At 44.2% G+C, this 20,400-nt stretch overlaps 1 protein-coding gene across 2 annotated transcripts in view; it reads left to right on the top strand.

The window, feature by feature from the left end:
* The window catches only part of si (sucrase-isomaltase (alpha-glucosidase)), a 194,663-nt gene that overhangs the window by 148,403 nt on the left and 25,860 nt on the right, over positions 1–20,400 (top strand). For both annotated transcript variants that reach the window (XM_055646336.1, XM_055646337.1), the window contains 5 exons: positions 619–703; positions 2,509–2,647; positions 7,674–7,807; positions 12,185–12,219; positions 12,329–12,445. In XM_055646336.1, the coding sequence (XP_055502311.1) occupies positions 619–703; positions 2,509–2,647; positions 7,674–7,807; positions 12,185–12,219; positions 12,329–12,445 (510 nt within the window). The remainder of the gene's footprint in view (positions 1–618; positions 704–2,508; positions 2,648–7,673; positions 7,808–12,184; positions 12,220–12,328; positions 12,446–20,400) is intronic.

Genomic DNA, 20,400 nt, shown 5'->3' on the forward strand with positions numbered 1-20,400 from the left:
ATTGTCCCTAGTGTGAGTAGGATGGTGTTAACATTTGGGGATCGCGGGCCGAAGGGCCTGTTTCCGCGCTGTATTTCTAAACTAAACTAAACTCGCCCGGATTCCAGGCCCAGTTCTGGACCTGAAGAAGGGTCTCGACCAACAACGTCACCTATCCATATTATCCAGAGATGCTGCCTGATCTGTAGAGTTAAGGGCATGTCCCATTTTCACAACCTAAATCACGACCTCTGCCGAGTTTGCCCATGACTCATATTCGCAGCATGGTCGTCACGAGGTCGTACGTAGGTTGTAGCAGGCCGTGATGCTAGTCGTAGGTACTCGTGGCATCAAGTAGGTCGGGGCGTTTTTCTAGCATGATGAAAAATGTCCATGAGTAAAAAAGGTTGCGAATTAGGTCGTTAAAGTGGGACAGGCCTTTTACTCCAGCACTTTGTGTCCATTTGTGCATCGACCAGCATCTGCAGTGTGTGTTTCTACCACTTACATAATGATAATACCTTTCTCTGTTATAGCAGATAATCAGCAATAACATACACCATCCCCCCACCCCCACCTTTATGGTCTGTATTAATGAGGGTTTACTGTATTTTGACTCTTGTGTTTTTTTTAATATAGGATATGAATGAACCAGCAAGTTTTGTTCATGGATCTACTGAAGGCTGTTACAATGTAACATTGAACATGCCACCTTATATGCCAGGTCAGGACATTTTCAACTAAAGAATTCTTGAACTGTGTCTCAGCAAGTTGACGCAAAAGTGTGATTTGAGGTTTGAGATGAATTGGCTGCAGGGTGCCTTGTCGTTTGAACAGAATACAGCTCACCTGCAGGTCCTGTAACTGGGAACTGATGCATATCAGTTTCAGATTGTTCTGCTTTTAAACAAAAATAAAGACACAAAGTGCTGGAGTAACTCAGCGGGTCAGGCAGCATCTCTGGCGGACATGGATAGGCGATGTATAGACCATGTTTTGGGTGTGAAGAAGGGCCTCGACCCACAACGTCACCTATCCATATTATCCAGAGATGCTGCCTGACCCGTAGAGTTAAGGGCCCCCTCACCCCACCCCACCACTGCTTGCCTCTGTCTGCCACACTTTGTCTTTCCTTTCCTCTCTTCCAGCTTTCTTTCAACTTCCACAAACAGTCTGAAGAAGGGTCCCAACCCGAAACGTCGCCCATCCAAGTTCTCCAGAGATGCTACCTGACCTGATGAGTTACTCCAGCATTTTGTGTCTTTATTTTGATTAAACGACATCCGTAGTGCCTGTGTCCACTTTAAAAAAAAAATACATTTTTTTTTTTTTTTTTCAGGAGCTGTACAATTTTATGTATAATTTTAGCCTCACTACGTAGGACTAGCTGTCATTTGGTCAGACAAAAGTGCTGGAGAAACTCAGCGGGTGCAGCAGCATCTATGGAGCAAAGGAAATAGGCAACGGTTCTGGCCGAAACCCTTCTTCACACCTGTCATTTGGCCAGGTTAACTTTGACAATGTAGGAACAGTCTCAAATTGATGTCAGTGCAAATCATAAGCAGTGTTATGGTACATGCCCTCTGTTACCCTAGGACAGCCTGTGCCAGTCTCACTGAAGGAGTGGTATTGCCCTATTTTATAAGGTCATGTGATAGGAGCAGAATTAGGCCATTCAGCCCATCAAGTTTACTCCACCATTCAATCATGACACCTGTACTAATCAAGAATCTATATATGCGTAGGAAAGAACTGCAGATGCTGGTTTAAATTGAAGGTAGACACAAAATGCTGGAGTAACTCAGCAGGACAGGCAGCATCTCTGGTGAGAAGGAATGGGTGACGTTTTGGGTCGAGCCCCCTTTTCAGGCCCATCTACCTATCTATCCATCTCTAAGGATCTATCTATCTCTGCCTTCTTCTTCTTTTGTGTGGCGTGCACAGCCTAAAGTTGTAGGACAACTTGTTCTATTAGATCTTCTGTTTGTGCACATCGAGTTGATTGCATTAGTTGAAACAGGGCGGACCACGTGAAGGTTGCAATCTTCCACCCCATCTCTGCCTTAAAATGCAGCCTTTCATTTAAAAATACATTGTGCTGCCCTGGGATTACAATATTTTATGTTTTAATGGTTTTGGACAAGAAAATGATAACAGGTGGCTGAGGTTATGGGGAGAAGGCAGGAAAATTGGGTTAGGAGGGAGAGATTGATCAGCCCTGATTGAATGGCAGAGTAGGGCCGAATGGCTTAATTTTGCTCCTATCCCTTATGAACATAATGGGAGTTTTTTAAATATATATGCCCAGAACTTATAAACAGGACAGAAAATGATTGCTTACTGGAAACTTAGTTGAGGGGGTTAGAAAGACTGACTCAGCCCAACAGTTGATAAAATCACAATCTGTTGTATATTTATCACTCGGTATATGTAATTCCAAAAAAGGGATGAATTTGGTTCATTATGTTATGTTCTATATTCTGTTGTCACCTTTTTATTTTGAGCATCTGTATAATTTTTATTTCGAAGCTCTTGAATCAAAACACATGGGGTTGCATCACAAGACTCTGTGCATGGAGAGCAAACAGTTTCTGGCAGATGGAACCGCAGTCAGACACTACGATGTGCACAATCTGTATGGATGGTCACAAACAAAACCAACATTGAAGTAAGTTACAGAAGCATCGTCCTGCAATCATCCATGATTGTATGAAAGCATGGCAGCACAGTGGTAGAGTTGCTGCCTCACAGCGCCCGAGACCCGAGTTCGATCCAGACCATGGGTGCTGTCTGTATGGAGTTTGTACCTTCTCCCCGTGACCTGCGTGGGTTTTCTCCGGTTGCGCCGGTTTCCTAGCGCACCCTAAAGCCGTGCAGGTTTGGAGGTTAGTTAACATTGGTTAACACCTCATCTGTAGGATAGTGTTAGTGTGCAGGGATCGCTGGTCAGATAAAGTGGCAGTATCTCTAAAGCAATCTAAACTAAGCATCTTGGATAAAGTGGCAGATATTAAAGAAAGGAGTGAATAAAGAGAAACAGTGCTGCTTTTGAATTGGTCATAGAGACATGTAGTATGATAACAGGCCCTTCGGCCCAACTTGCCCATCCCGACCAACATGCCCCATCTACACTAGTTCCACCTGTCTGCGTTTGGCTCATAGAAAATAGGTGCAGGAATAGGCCATCAAAATCAATACCCCATTCCTGCTTTTTCCCCCATATCCCTTGATTCTATTAGCTAAACCTAACTCTCCCTTGAAAATATCCTGTGAATTGGCCTCCACTGCCTTCTGTGGCAGAGAATTCCACAGATTTGCAACTTTCTGGGTGAAAACGTTTTTCCTCATCTCAGTCCTAAATGACCTACCCCTTATTCTTAAACGGTGACCCTGTATCCCTCTAAACCTTTCCTATCCATGTACCTGTCCCAGTGTCTTCGTGCTGATCTACATCGGTGAGACCAAGTGTAGGCTTGGCGATCGTTTCGCCGAACACCTCCGCTCGGTCCCCATTAACCGACCTGATCTCCCGGTGGCTCAGCACTTCAACTCCCTCTCCCATTCCGAATCCAACCTTTCTGACCTGGGCCTCCTCCATGGCCAGAGTGAGCACCACTGGAAATTGGAGGAGCAGCACCTCATATTGGGCAGTCTGCACCCCAGCGGCATGAACATTGACTTCTCCAATTTCTCAGCCCTTGCTCCTCCGAATCCCCCTCGCTGTCCTGGGCCCCCTCCATGGCCTGAGCACCACTGGAAATTGGAGGAGCAGCACCTCATATTGGGCAGTCTGCACCCCAGCGGCATGAACATTGACTTCTCCAATTTCCAATAGCCCTTGCTGTCTCCTCCCCTTCTCAACTCCCCCTCCACCCTCTGTCTCCACCTCTTCCTTTCTTCCACCCGCCCCAACTTCATATCAGTCTGAAGAAGGGTTTTGGCCTGAAACGTTGCCTATTTCCTTCGTTCCATAGATGCTGCTGCACCCGCTGAGTTTCTCCAGCACTTTTGTCTCCCTGTGTCTTCTTTATGTGTTAAAAGTACTTGACTCAACTGCCCCCTCTGGCAGCTCGTTTCATATCTGTGTGATGGATACCCAGTTCGGGAGAGTTCCTCCCCGCCACGGGTACCATGTAATCCCGTGCTCCATGGTCGGATAGTCGGCGACTAAACCGTCTCCCCCATCTTGTTTGCCAGGTGAGGAGGGGGCTGTGGACCCCCAGCAGGACCAAAAACAAGACCTGTCAAAGGGTGGATGAGCTTCTAGCGAGCCAACGGCCGTCCACACTTCAGAGTAGAAGTTGCGATCACTGCCGTGCGTAGCATTGTAAGGAATGCCCGTCGGAAATCAGCACCGCTGCGTGTTTTCAATGATTTAATAATAATAATCCATGTGAAAAAATGTACAGATACCAAATTATTTGCTTGATTCACTCTTGGTGAATTATCTGTTTGAAACATTTTTGCACTCAAATTTTTTTGCTGGTTCCACATCTGCAATTCTGTAATTTCACCCGAGAGATGATGGAATCAGCATTGACACCTGTCTATGAATTAATTTATAAATGAATGTCACACTATTTTTGAACTGGATTACATTGATTTAGTGGTAGCAAGTCAGAGGAAATTATGGCCAATTGATTTTGTAAAGAAGAACTTTTTTCACACGGAGAGTGGTGAATCTCTGGAACTCTCTGCCACAGAGGGTAGTCGAGGCCAGTTCATTGGCTATATTTAAGAGGGAGTTAGATGTGGCCCTTGTGGCTAAGGGGATCAGAGGGTATGGAGAGAAGGCAGGTACGGGATACTGAGTTGGATGATCAGCCATGATCATATTGATTGGCGGTGCAGGCTCGAAGGGCCGAATGGCCTACTCCTGCACCTAATTTCTATGTTTCTAAACGCAGAACTAAAAGGCAATGGTTTACAAGAACTGAAGATGGCGAGAAACAAAAGTGAATGGGACTTTAGGAAATGGAGTAGGATTGAGCAGCAGAGAGGGTTTGCTCTCTGCCATGCTTGGGTAAGATAATGCACTAAAGATAGACACAGAAATACTGGAGTAACTCAGCGGGACAGCCAGCTTCTCTGGATAGAATGAATGGGTGACGTTTCGGGTCGAGGCCCTTCTTCAGACAGAGTCGGGAGGGAGATACAGAGACGAGGAAGTGTCAGGTGTGAAGACGAGACAAAGGGGATGAAGATTAAGGACCATGTAGAATAGATCATTGTTAGCAAGGAGAAGGTAACAACAAACTGGGAAGGGGGGAGGGATGGGGAGAGAGGGTGGGCAAGAGTTACTTAAAGTTAGAGAGGTCCATGTTCATACCGCTGGGGTGTAAGCTACCCAAGCAAAATATGAAGTGTTGTTACTCCAATTTGTGCTGGGCTTCACTCTGACAATGGAGGAAGGCGCTGGCTAGAAAGGTCAGTGTGGGAATGGGAGGGGGAGTTAAAGTGTTTAGCAACCGGGAGACCAGGTAGCTTTAGGCGAACCAAACATAAGATTAAGATAACACACAGCCTCCCTTGCAGCACTCATTTAGACCATGCTGTTTCCTGCTGAGAAACAAAAGAGTTTGTATGTAATGCGAGGAATTCAACAACATGAGAAATGGGTACAAGAGCAGGTCACTGGGCCCTCTGAGACTGCTTCACCATTGCACTCTAATGACTGTTGTACCTTGACATCTACTACCTGCTGTATAGAGTAGGAGGATTATCTTGGTACAGAACTCAGTTTGAGAACTTCAAGTGAATCTTCACCACAACTGTAGATTGGTTTTACGTAAGTGTGCAGATTATCTTTGTAATTTATTCCCAGCAAGAGGCAGCTTTTCTTATCCACGAGGTTAATTGAGACACACTTACCAACAAGTAGCCTGGGGCTAGCCTGGATTGTTCATAAGGCCTAGAGCACGGGCTGGACTTTGGAAATGGTGCCAAATCCTGGCGCCTCTTGCATGCGGGCTCAGCAGACTATTTGTGTACACTTTGCTCATCGGGGATAGTGCTTAGGTGCGGCAGTACACTCCTGGGCCGCATGGAAGAAAATAATCTCACTGTACATGTTCATAGGTGACAATAATGAACCAGTGAATCAGAACAGTTCAGGCAGGGATTCGGTCAATCCTGAATCTTGCTAATGAACAACTTGAACTATGATTTACTGTACTTCATACAGCAATATGTTTAAGACTTTTGGACAAGTAGAGGGATAGGAACGGTTTAGAGGGACATGGGCCAAACGTGGCCAGCTGGGACTTGTGTATATGGGACATGTTGGTCAGTGTAGGTAAGTTGGGCCGAAGGGCCTGTTTCTGTGCTGTACAACTCCATTGAGAAAGAAAGCTGGTACAAATACTTGTGGAGATGGGGGATGGTACAGAGAGCGAGTGGCTTGTTTACCTTTGGCCCTATAGTTTCCTGTTAGTAAGAGATGCAGATTCTCGTCAGTAAACCATACCTAAGACTTTCTGATATAAAAGAGCAGTTTACTCTGCGTTTGATTGAAGCTTTCAATATGCAGATTGATGGTGATTATATTGAAGCTGTGCAGTCCTGTAAAATCTTATCGACGTTCTGGGTAAAATAGGAAGCTCCATCTAAACCTTTCGGCAGCGATGGTAGAGTTGCTGCCTTTCAGCGCCAGAGACCCGGGTTCGATCCCGACCACGGGTGCTGTCTGTACGGAGTTTGTACTTTCACCCTGCGATCACATGGATTTTCTCCTAGTGCTCTGGGATCTTCAGAGATGTAGAGGTTTGTAGGTTAATTAGCATTGGTAAATTGTAAAACTTGTCCCTGTTGTGTAGGATGATGTTAGTGTGCAGGGTGAACACTGCACTGTGTGCTAAAAGGCTTGTTTCTCTCTGTCTAATGTCGGCTTTTGGAAAATGTCTTGTTCTCAAGGGATTACCCGTGTTTATTATCACAATGTCAATCTTACCTTTGTCACTGCAATTACTGTGCTTGTAATCATGCAATCCTGATAGAAGTCCTGAGCTTCCATCTGCCTCTTTGGTGACCCTCGGGTTATCTTTGATCAGACTTTGCTGGCTTTACCTTGCACTAAATGTTATTCCTTTATCATGTATCTATCCACTGTAAATGGCTCGATTGTAATCGTGTATTGTCTTTCCGGTGACTGGATAGCACGTGACACAAGCTTTTCATTGTACCTCTGTAACGAAGGTTAACCTGTGATGAGCGTTTGTCGGCACTGGGCCTGTACTCGCTGGAGTTTAGAAGAATGAGCGGGGACCTCATTGAAACATAAAGAATAGTGAAAGGCTCGGATAGAGTGGATGTGGAGAAAATGTTTCCTCTAGTGGGAGAGTCCAGGACTAGAGGTCAAAGCCTTAGAATTAAAGGACGTTCTGTTATGAAGATGAGGAGAAATTTCTTTAGTCGGAGGGTGGTGAATCTGTGGAATTCTTTGCCACAGAAGGCTGTGGAGGCCAAGTCAATGGATATATTTAAGGCAGAGACAGATAGATTAGTATAGGTGTCAGAGGTTATGGGGAGAAGGCAGGAGAATGGGGTTTGGATGGAGAGATGGATCAGACATGATTGTATGGCGGAGTAGACTCGATGGGTCGAATGGCCTAATTCTACTCCTATTCCTTATGACCTTATGTACCTCGGTACACTTGACAATAAACTAAACTGAACTGATTTGATTTATGTCACAGATCTCTGCAGAACATAACTGGACAGCGAGGGGTTGTGGTGACCCGTTCAACGTTCCCGTCTAGTGGCCAATGGGCAGGGCATTGGCTGGGAGACAACACGGCAGCCTGGAATCAGATGCACAAATCAATCATTGGTAAAATATATTGAATCTTCTAAATACATCTAAAAACAATATTTAATATAATTTCACTGTTACATTCCACTCTTTTTTCCTGAACGGATCAAATTCCAACTCCGCTGGCATCATCCTGATTCTTTGTTTTCTCTTACACAGAGAGATTGATTAAAACACAAAGTGCTGGAGGTACAGGCAGCATCTGTGGAGGGAATGGACAGATGACATTTCTTGTCACGATCCATTTTAAGACTGATAGGAGTAATGGGGAGAAAGCTCAAAGAGACATGGGGCGGGTGGGGGGGCGGGGGGGGGTACAAAGCCTTGTCATTGATAGGCACAAAGTGCTGGAGTGACTCAGTGGGTCAGGCCACGTCTCTGGAGAACAGGATAGGTGACGATTTGGGGTGAGACCCTTCATCAAACTGATTGTGAGGAGGTCGGTGAGGAGCAGGTGGGAGATTGGAAGCAAGAAGAAAAAAAAAATAGGACAATCAGGGCCGGACACAGATGACCTCAGTCTAGGAGGGTCGCTGATTGGCCGATTGTTGGCTAGTGACAGTGTGATCCCAAGACGAACTGGAAACAGACCTTTAATGGAAGAAGGGGGTGAGAAGGTGAGGGGGGAGTGGGTGTCGGTTTGGGACAGTGTGATCCCAAGTTTGATCTTTAAGAGTTTTTCCCAATGATACAGAGAGGGCAAACCTGCATCACTATTACAGAGTAAGGATGAATTTTCCTACCTGCCCGATCTCAGTCGATTCATTGCCTCACTGCATTATGTATTCATTGTGCTATTTTAAACCATTTCTAATGTAATTGTATTGGATTAGATTGCATTAAAACACAACACACAGGATGTAACATAAAACCCAGGATAATGTTGTCAATGAATCATATTCACTAATGCTTCTATAAAAATCAATGAGCTCTTCAATATAGGATTGCATTGTTAATGATTCTCTTTCTTAGCTGCTGTATCTACTCTCACCTTTAAAAATCTTTTCAGATTTAGTGACACCAATTTACATTGGCGCCATTCAGAAAATTCCTTGCTAGCTTTTGCATTAGCACAAACCTATGTTCATCAAATCTATGTCCATCTTTTCCACATTTTCCATTGGGTCCCTTCAATTATCTTATAGAAACTTACAAAATTCTTAAGGGGTTGGACAGGCTAGATGCAGGAAGATTGTTCCCGATGTTGGGGAAGTCCAGAACAAGGGGTCACAGTTTAAGGATAAGAGGGAAGTCTTTTAGGATGGAGATGAGAAAAACATTTTTTACACAGAGAGTGGTGAATCTCTGGAATTCCCTGCCACAGAAGGTAGTTGAGGCCAGTTCATTGGCTATATTTAAGAGGGAGTTAGATGTGGCCCTTGTGGCTAAAGGGATCAGGGGGTATGGAGAGAAGGCAGGTACGGGATACTGAGTTGGATGATCAGCCCTGATCATATTGAATGGCGGTGCAGGCTCGAAAGGCAGAATGACCTACTCCTGCACCTATTTACTATGTTTCTAATTCTGGTTCATTCTATTCACAGTTTAGAACCAACCCACATGAAAGAACCAGTCCCCATAAACTAACAAAAACAAATAAAATCAAAATCAGTGCGTTTATCTATTTCTTGCTAAACCTTCACGAATACATTATTTCCCTTTTTCCTCCAAGATTCCTGCCCCCAGTTTCACTGACAAGACACAATTCTTAATTTTCGGAATGGTTTCCTTCAGTTAATGTCTGAGTTAATGTCTAATGGCAGTTGAATACTCCACAAATATTCAGCTCATCTGCCTAGTCTTTTGCATCTGTAACATTGCCTACTCATCCACTGCTTACACTTACCCATGTTTTCACCTGAAAGGTACTTCGGGACACCCAGAGTTACTAAGACACACAATATAAACATATCTGTCTTCTTTAGACGTTAGAGTAACAGCGCGGAAATAGGCCCTTCAGCCCACCGAGTCTGCACAGACTGGCGATAACCCAGTACGCTAGTAATATCATAAGGTCATATGGAATGAATGAATGATGAATGAATGAATGATTGAATGAATGATGAATGAATGAATGATTGAATGAAATGAATGAATGAATGAGTGATGAATGAATGAATGATGAATGAATGAATGATTGAATGAATGTATGAATGATTGAATGAATGAATGTATGCATGATTGAATGAATGAATGAATGCATGACTGAATGAATGAATGACTGAATGAATGAATGATTGAATGAATGAATGAATGAATGAATGAATGAATGAATGCCTTGTCGTTGTAAGCACTGCATACAACAAAATTATTATTGCCACTCCATTGGTGCATAATATACAAACATAAAAACACAAGACACACTTTAAAAACAATTAAAAACCATTTATGCAGTGGGGCCATGTCTGCGTCCCACTTCCTCCTAAATTCCAGTATTAGCTCCTTTGTCTTTGTGGTGTTCTAGGACTGGTGATCCTAGGAGTAGGATTGGGCCACTCGGCCCGTCAAGTCTATTCCGCCATTCAATCATGGCCGATCTATCTCTCCCTCCTAACCCAATTCTCCTGCCTTCTCCCCATAACCTCTGACACCTGTACTAATCAAGAATCTATCTATCTCTGGCTTAAACCTCTGCCTCTCTCGCACACTAGGGAAATTTCACAATTTTACAAAAGCCGATTAACATAGAAAATAGGTGGAGGGGGAGGCCATTTGGCCCATCCAGCCTGCAACCTGCTAACCAAATGACATTCATTGTATGGTACAGTGTTGTTGCTGCTCACTCTCCTGGAGTGAAATACATTGTCACCGACGCTAATATCTTCCAAGAACATTGCCTGGATTGGAGGGTATTAGCCATAAAGAGACGTGTCTCTACTTGGATTATTCTCTCCTGAGCTTCTGGAAGCTGAGGGGGGACATGATAGAACTATATAAAATGACGAACAGGGTAAACAGTCAGAACCTTTTTCCCGGTGTGAAAGGTCAAAGGCTAGAGGGCACAGCTTTAAGGTGAGAGGGGCAAAGTTTAAAGAAGATAGAGGAACAAGGGACTGCAGATGCTTGTTTACGAAAAATGATGCAAAGTGCTGGAGTAACTCAGCCTGGAGAACATGGATAGGTGATGTTTTATGAATAGGAGTCTGAAGAAGGGCCTTGCCCTGAAACATCATCTATGAAACGTCAGGTCAGGGGGAGTTCCCCCCCGCCACGGGTACCATGTAATCCTGTGCTACCTGCTCCATGGTCAGATAGTCCAGCAGGACAAAAACAAGACCTGTCAAAGGGCGGATGAGCTCCTAACGAGCCAACGGCCATCCACACTTCAGTAGAAGTTGCGATCACTGTCGTACATAGCATTGTAAGGAATGATGATAAAGCACACACACACGCCAAAATCCTAGACTTCCAGCGGCGGAAGTCCGCAGGAACTGGAGGACAGAGATATGTGGTGCGTCCGTCACCGTTCCCGTTGGAAACCAGCACCACTGTGTCGCTGATGTTTTCAATGATGATGAATGAATTTTCCACAGATGCTGCCTGACCTGCTACAGCACTTTGTGTCGGGTTTTTTTAAAAGGATGATGTTCAGGGCAATTTTTTTTTTTCTCTACAGGGTGATAGGTACCTAGAACCCACTGCCGGGGGTGGTGGTGGTGGTGGGGGCAGATACCATAGTGGCATTTGCAAGCCTTTCAGACACTGCAATACCAACACTGCAATTTCATCTTCTCCCTCTCAAACTGCAGGTTGAATTGTATCACCTCACGGTCAGTTTCTGAGCTGAGGCACAAGATCTGGAGAACTGTTGAAAGGGAAATTGGATGTGGAGGCCCAAATGCTCACAGTGAACTGTACAGCACAGGAGTAGGCCCTTCAACACACAATGCCGTTGCTGAACATGATGAAGAGACCAATTCTTATCTGTCTTCACATCATCCATTCCCTTCAATTCCCTGCATATCCATGTGCCTATCCAAACATCTCTTGAATGCCACCATCATATCTGCCTCCACTACCATCCACAACAGCGGTTTTCCTGGCACCCACCACAAAAAAGATTGTCCAGCACATCTCCTTTCAAACATTGCCCCTCGCACCTTAAAGCCATGCTCTAGTCTTTGGTAGACAAAAATACTGGAGAAACTCAGCGGGTGAGGCAGCATCTATGGAGCAAAGGAAACAGGTGACGTTTTGGGTCGAGACCCTTCTTCAGACTTTGACATGTCCACACTGAGGAGAAAAAAGGTTCTGACTGTCTGTCCTATCTATGCCTCTCATAACTTTATATACCTTTATCTCATCAACCTCCACACAGTTTTCTAAAGTTCCAGATTGTTTTCTGCTATTATGATATATTTTTGCTCGTGTAATAGCAATGATTTTCTATTATAGGAATGATGGAGTTCAGTCTATTTGGAATTTCTTATGTAAGTCTATTTAAAAACTCCTTTTGCAGAATACAATAGAAGTCTTTATTTTCATTATACCTTGACAATTTCATGTTCATTAATATATATACATTTCATTGGATTTTAGACGGGAGCAGATATCTGTGGCTTTTTCCAGAATTCTACCTACGAACTGTGCCTGCGATGGATGCAACTTGGAGCGTTCTATCCGTATTCTCGGAATCACAACGGACTAGGGTTTCACGTAAGTCATCTCTTGGCCACTGGAGTCATAGAGTCATAGAGTGATACAGTGTGGAAACGGGCCTAACTTGTCCACACCAGCCAACAGTGTCCCAGCTACATTAGTCCCACTTGCCTGCACTTGGTCCATTATATCCCTCCAAACCTGTCCTATCCATGTACCTGTCTAACTGTTTCTTATACGATAGGATAGTCCCAGCCTCAACGACCTCCTCTGGCAGCTTGTTCCAAATGCCCACCACCTTTTGTGTGAAAAGTTACCCTCTCAGATTCCTATTGATAATGCAAAGTAGAAAGAAAAATCTTAATCTTCATGAGAAAACGAATAGGCGATATTTTGGGTCGAGACCCTTTGCCAGATTAGATGTCTGATGAAGGATCTCGACCTGAAACATCACCTATTCCTTCTCTCCAGAGGTGCTGCCTGACCCACTGAGTTACTCCAGCACTTTGTGTCTATCTTCGGTGTAAACCAGCATCTGCAGTTCCCTCTTGCACAAATCTAATCTTCATGTTCCCCATCAATACTGTGGACGGAAACGATCGGCTATTTTGGAAAAAAGGAAAGAAATTGCTTTCTTTCCACAAATGGCTGTGGAGGCCACGTCAATGGATAGTTTTAAGGCAGAGATAACTAGATTCTCGATTAGTACGGGTGTCAGGAGGTAACGGGGAGAAGGCAGGAGAATGGGGTTAGGAGGGAGAGGTAGATCAGCCGTGATTGAAGGGCGGAGAGGACTTAGTTCTGGCGAGTTTGCCCTCGACTCATACTCGCAGCATGGTCGACACGAGGTCGTAGGAGATCTTCGTAACTCTCCTTCATGCTCGAGAATGGTCTCCGCGTACACGAGGCCTCATCTAGGTCATGGCGTTTTTTCCAATATGTTAAAAAATGCCCGAGAGTAAAAAAATGGAAAAAATCAATACTCTTTTTACTCGTAGGTTTAGTCGTAGTTGGTCGGCATGTTAGTCGTATGTGATCGAGGGTAGTCGAAGATAGTCTTCATCACAGTCGAAGAGAGGTCGAAGGAGGTCGTCTTCACTCTCCACTATTCGGTGTCCAATTTTCCCGAAGTTAGTGGTAGCTGGTTGAAGCTGGTCTTCAACATAGAAGGAGGTCTCCAACATGTCATTTTTTTCGAACTCTTCTAAACTCGCCAATTAGGTCGCCCAAGTGGGACAGCCGCTTTAATGATGAGATTGCCAAGCCTCACAATCAAGGAGACCTCGGAGAAGTGAAATGCTTTCACTGAAATTTTGAATTGGTTTACGATGCGCTCGGCCAGGGAGGCTGATGAAACTTGTTGCAGTACTTCACATGTTCCTGAAGGGTGCAATGACAGAAACATTGTCTTAATTACACTTTTTGTTTTAAAAAGCAAAAAACGCAAAAGATACGAGCAGGAGTCCAGCTACAGGGCTCTTCAATCTAATCGGGCTGGCTGATACATTCTTGGTTCCAGCAGCACTTCTTGCCCTCTCCTCACACCTCTCCTCACACTGGTTGACTCTTGTAGGTTAAGGTATTGATCTTCAGCTTGCATAATTCAATGATTCCTCCGCCACAGTTCTCAGCGGGAGAGAATTTCAAAGGTTCACAACCCTTCAAGAGACGTTCCTACCTTGTCTCGATCTGAAATGGACAAGCCTGACACTGTTTGCCTGAAGCAAGCTGCCTTGAACCATATTGGTGTGGATGGTGTAGCTGGGCTGGTTGGCCGGCAACAGCAAAGCACTGGTAGAGTAACAATTGTGGCCAAATAAATGCCATCGATCCCAAGAAACAACCGCAGTTCCATTCATAAAGGAGCCACTCACACCCCTCCTAGCCTTTTCCCTAAACAACCACAATCTCGACTCGAAACGTCACCTGTTCTTTTTCTCCAGAGATCCTGTCTGACCCGCTGAGTTACTCCAGCTTTATGTGTTTAAACCAACATCTGTAGTTCCTTCCTGCCCAATCATCTTGAGAATATGGGGTAGGCCATTTAGAACGGAGATGAGGAAAATCTTTTTTCACCCAGAGAGTGGTGAATCTGTGGAATTCTCGGTCTCAGAAGGCAGTAAATGCCAATTCTCCGGCTGCTTTCAAGAGAGAGTTAGATAGAGCTCCTAAAGATAGTAGAGTCAATGGATATGGGGAGAAGGCAGGAACGGGGGGGGTACTGATTATCGATGATCAGCAATGATCACAATGAATGACGGTGCTGGCTCAAAGGGCCAAATGGCCTACTCCCGCACCTATTGTCTATCCAGATACAAGGCATTTAAGAGTCTTTTGCATAGGCACATGGATATGGAGGGATATGGATCATTTGCAAGCAGAAGAGATTAGTTTAAACTTGGTATCATGTTCAGCACAGACATTGTGGGCTGAATGGCCTGTTCCTGTGCGTTACTGTTTCATGTCCTATACATTGTTGCATGGTTGTGATCCTGTGCAGTCCCATAGAATAGGGAAAATGGGAACACTTGTGAAAACAGTGAATGAACTGCTGATGGTACACAAAAATGCTTGAGAAACTCAGCGGGTGCAGCAGCATCTATGGAGCAAAGGAAATAGGTAACGTTTCGGGCCAAAACCCTTCTCCTATTTCCTTCGCTCCATAGATGCTGCTGCACCCGCTGAGTTTCTCCAGCATTTTTGTGTACCTTCGATTTTCCAGCATCTGCAGTTCCTTCTTGAACACAATGAACTGCTGATGCTGCCTTAGCTGGACACAAAAAGCTGGAGTAGCTCAGCAGGTCAGGCAACACCTCTGGAGAAAATTATTAGTTGACATTTTGGGATGTCGTGTCTCGACTGAAAACGCCACCTATTCCTTTTCTCCAGAGATGCTGCCTGACCCACTGAGTTATTCCAGCATTTGGGTATAAACCAGCATCTTCTGTTCCTTCTTACACAGCTGGAATATAAAAAAGGGATGTAATGCTGATGTTTTATAACACACTGGTCAGATCGCATTTGGAGTATCGTGAGGTGTTTTGGACCCCATATCCGAGGAAGGATGTGCTGCTGCCAGATGAGGTTTACGAGAATGATTGGGTTAACATATGACGAGCGTTTAGTGGCTCTGGGTCTCTACTAGCTTAGAAGGAGTTTAGAAAGGATGAGGGGGAACTACATTCAAACTAGCCTAGTTGGAGTGGACTTGGAGAGGCTGGTTCTACTAGCAGGAGTCTAGGACCAGAGGACACAGCCTCAGAGTTAAAGGACGCATCTTTAGAAAGGAGATGAAGAATTTCTTAAGTCAGGAGGATGGTGAATCTGTGGAATTAATTGCCACAGAAGGCTATGGAGGCTAAGCTTTTTAAAGTGGAGATGGACATATTCTTGATTAGTAAGGGTGTCAATGGTTATGAGGAGAAGGCTGGAGTTGAGATGGAAAGATAGATCAGCCATGATTGAATGGTAGAGTAAACTCGATGGGCAGAATGGCCTAATTTTGCTCCTATGACTTAATGAATGTGAAACAATCTCAAAGCTAGCAGTTCAAATATAGTATTTAGTTATTTTGACCAACAATAATCAGGAAAACAATCAAATAGCCTCAGAATTAAAGAACGTTCCTTTGGGTAGGAGATGAGGAGGAATTTCTTGAGTCAGAGGGTGGTGGATCTGTGGAATACATTGCTGTAGAAGGCTGTGGAGGAACGTCAATGGATATCTTCAAGGCAGAGATAGATTCTTGATTGGTATGGTTGTCAGAGGTTATGGGTTGAAGGCAGGAGAATTGGGTTGAGAGAGAAAGATAGATTAGCTATGATGGAATGGCAGAGTGGACTCGATGGGCCGAATGGCCTAATTCTGCTCCTATCACTTACGAAATGATAATGAAGAGGCCAGGTGGAAAGTGATATAGAAAAAAGAGAATAAAATCATCCTAGGTTTTGCGAGTTAAATTAAGAAATAAAATTGCCTATCTATTATGCAGTGTACCGTATTAGTGCATCGCTCACAAACCACCAACTTAATGAAGTGGAAACATAGACAGTTTGGAGACATTTCAGAGAATGTAAAAACCTTATTATTACTTTGAAGCTTTTTTTTTCCCTATGACCATTGTAAGATCAACCATTGTTTTTCACATTTTGGGTTTTATTCACATGTTGAGATTCAGAATAGTCCTCGTCAATTAACCAGACGCGCAAGAACAGATTGTTTTGTACCTTGCCAAAAATGATCATTAAATTGCAACACGAACAATTTCGCCGGAATAAGCAAGGGGAGGATATAAACTGTGATTCAGCTTCAGATATTGTGCAGAAAACATGTGACAAAGTGAATGAAAAGGACAGTTCTGGCCCCAGGAGATGGTAAAATTGGCTTTCTCTTGCATTATGTAGGCTACAGAAATTCATACATATGCAGCAAGACACCCTGACTTAGATACTTATTTCAATGCAAGAGGCCTCTCAAACCTGGCGAGCTGCCATCCAATCATTCCGATGATCTCACTTTGTCTTCTTATTTTCTTGTGACCCTACAACCTTTTTTTTCCTCTTTCACATGGCCAACAAATTCCCTTTGTCATTTATCTTATATTAGGATGCTAACTTACTGTAGCCAAGTAACCTAGCAGCAGAAGGGGACGCGAGGTGCTGGAGTAACTCAGCGGGTCAGGCAGCATTTCTGTAGAACGTGGATTGGTGACGAATCAGATTGCAACGCTCTCCACTAGGGTCCCAACCCGAAATGTCACCCATCCATGTTCTCAAGGGATGCTGTATAAGAAGGAACTGCAGATGTTGGTTTAATCCGAAGATAGACACAAAAATCTACATTGTGGGAAGTGCTGAGGTCCTTCCAAGAAGCCAATTCATCAACGCTATCTAATGGGCAACTGCAGCTGGACAATAACTATTGACCATGCCAGCAATGCAAACATAAGAAATGAAAGCACAAATAAGACACTTGGTCGCGCATGTCTATTCTACCGTATGATGAGATAATAGCCGACATTTCCTCGCATTGCTCCCAAGTCCTTTACACTTTTGTGTGTAGGAAGGAACTGCAGATGCTGGTTTAAATCAAAGAAAGACACAAAAAGCTGGAGTAACTCAGCGGGACAGGCAGCATCTCTGGAGAGAAGGAATGGGTGACGTTTCAAGTCTGAAGAGGAGTCTCGACCCAAAATGTCTCCCATTCCTTCTCTCCAGAGATGCTGCCCGTCTCGCTGAGTTAGCCTACTCTTTTTAATATCCAAAAATGAATCTATCTTAAATACACTGAGCATTTGAGCCTCCATAACCTACTTCAGTAGAGAATTCCAGAAATTCGCTGCCAGAAATTTCTTTTTAGGGCAGGCTTGAAGGGGTACTCCCTGTACTAGAGGTCTAGTATGACTTCCCATACTTCCCTTGCTCAGACTCACTCTCCAGCCTTTCCCAACTGACCAATAATGTACTAACTAATCTAAAGGGCAAGGCTGCCTATACTTATACATCACAATGGCCAAAACTCAGTCACCAACTCAGAACTGAAACTGATTGTGGATACCCTAAAGGGCCTGACCCACTTTTTCAGCGACTGCCGGCACCCGTCATAGGTTGTTACAGGTCGCCAAAAATTTCCGACATGTTGAAAATCCAGCGGCGACCAGAACAAGGTACGACTCTTTGGGCGACTACTCACGACCATACAGGCTTCACCTCCGCGACATGTCGCCAGGGTGTCACCTGTATGGTCAGGAGTCGTCTCCTCAGTCACCCAAAGAGTCGTAGCGTCTTTCTGGTCGCCGTGGAATTGTCAACATGTTGAACATTTTCGGCAACCTATGACAGGTGCCGGCAGTCGCCGAAAAAGTCGCGTAAGTGGTGCAGGCCCTTGACATTGGATCCCGCAGGTTACAGATCTGGTTCATGACTTGCCCTCTCTTGACGTCATTATTTAAATCCAAGGTCATAGGGAATTAAGCCATTCGGCCCAACAAGTACTGATACTGGTACTGATTGGGGATGATCAGCCATGATCACATTAAATGGCAGTGCTGGCTCGAAGGGCCGAATGGCCTACTCCTGCACCTATTGTCTATTGTCTACTTTGCTGATAGACACAAAAAGCTGGAGTAACTCAGTGGGGCAGGCAGCACCTCTGGCAGTCTACTCTGCCATGCAATTACGGCTGATCTATCTCTCCCTACTAACCCCAATCTCCTGCCTTCTCCCCATCTCCTCTGGCAGCTGTACTAATCAAGAATCTGTCTATCTGTGCCTTAAAAAATATCCACTGCTTTGGCCTCCACGGCCTTCTGTGGCAAAGAATTCCACAGGTTCACCACCCTCTGACTAGAGAAATTTCCCCTCATCTCCTTCCGAAAAGAACGTTCTTTAATTCTGAGGCGATGACCTCTCGTCCTGGACTCTCCCTCTAGTGCAAAACATTGTCTCCACATCCACTCTATCCAAGCCTTTCACTATTCTGTATGTTTCTGTATAAATCAAACACACTCGTACTTGTGCTTGAAATCATAAGTGAATACTCCGGCCGAATGCCCAGAATCCTATACCCAGGGTATGGGGTTTAAGGTGAGCGAGGAAAGATTTAATAGGAACCTGACGGGCACCTTTTCCCATACACGGGTTGGTGGGTGCATTGGAAAGAACTGCCCGAGGAGGTAGTACAAGAAGATTTAAAAGATGCTTGAGACAGGAAAAGTTTAGAAGGATTTGTGTCAAATGCAGTCGGGTGGGATTAGCGTAGGTGGGGTATTTTGGTTGGCATAGGCAAGTTGGACCAAAGGGCCCATTTTTGTGCAGTTTAACCAGATGACTAAGTGAGTGAAGCCTGTATGCATTGCATATTGTGCAGAAACAGGCTGTTCCCCCAGAATAACCCTTCAGAGAAACATTCAATTTACCAGTAAGCTCTCTTGCCCCCCCCTAACATATATACCCAGTGTGAATTATCCTTTGCCTGAATAAGGGAAGGTAAATAAGCAGCAAGCTCCATTAACAAGAAATCTATTTATTTTTCAAATATATCACGATTGCAAAGGGCATCGAACACAGCACATATTTCCTCTCTCAGAAAGAAAGGAACTGTTAGCTCAAACCACTGATGATCATGGATGTTTGCAACTCCATAGCAACCGGTACACAGTAAACAAGTGATTTGAGGAGGTCAGCCTCCAAGAAGCAATCTCGAGATTTGTTTACCGGCCTCTCCACTGGCCTCGTCAGTAAAATAATACTCTTTGATGAATGAATGTCCTGTTAATGACATTATACCAACCTTTGAGAGAATATAAAGATGCACAAGCATATATCGCCTTCAGGCTACATTTTCCACATTGATAAATCTTGCTTTAGAATTACATTGCTACCCTTTCACATATTGTTAAAGGGAAATTATTTTTAGTGTATTATAATATGTATTTAATTTGACTAATGTCTTGAGCTTGCAAACGTGGATGTGGATCAGGATAAATCAAATGGCGTGCATAGCAACCATTAGATTTGTTTTTAAATCATTAAAAGCATATCACCAAACTAGTTCCAATCAATGTACGTTCTCCCCGTGATTTCTCCGAGCTCTTCGGTTTCTTCCCACACTCCAAAGATGCACAGGTTTGTAGGATAATTGGTTTGGTAAATGTAAAGATTGTCCCTAGTGGGATATTGTCAATGTGCGGGGATTGCTGGCCGACGCGGGTCCGGTGGGCGGAAGGGCCTGTTTCCGCGCTGTATCTCGAAACTAAACTAATGAAAGCCAGAATGTCCGATTCAAAATATTGCTTTTCTCCCCCCTCAATATTAGCATTATTTAGATTAATGCGCACAGTTTTTAAAACAATATCCTCTAGACACCCGCTAGCAGCTCCAGTGATAAGTTTATTGATTAGGTTGCACTCTGATAAAAAATCCTGTACAACCAGTACCAAATGCTTAATGCCATGAACAGAACTGTCAGTGCTTTGTTGTTCAATTGGCAATTGTTCAAGTCCCAGATTTCCA

This window comes from Leucoraja erinacea, chromosome 14 (assembly GCF_028641065.1).
Source record: "Leucoraja erinacea ecotype New England chromosome 14, Leri_hhj_1, whole genome shotgun sequence".
In the NCBI taxonomy this organism is placed as follows: domain Eukaryota; kingdom Metazoa; phylum Chordata; class Chondrichthyes; order Rajiformes; family Rajidae; genus Leucoraja; species Leucoraja erinaceus.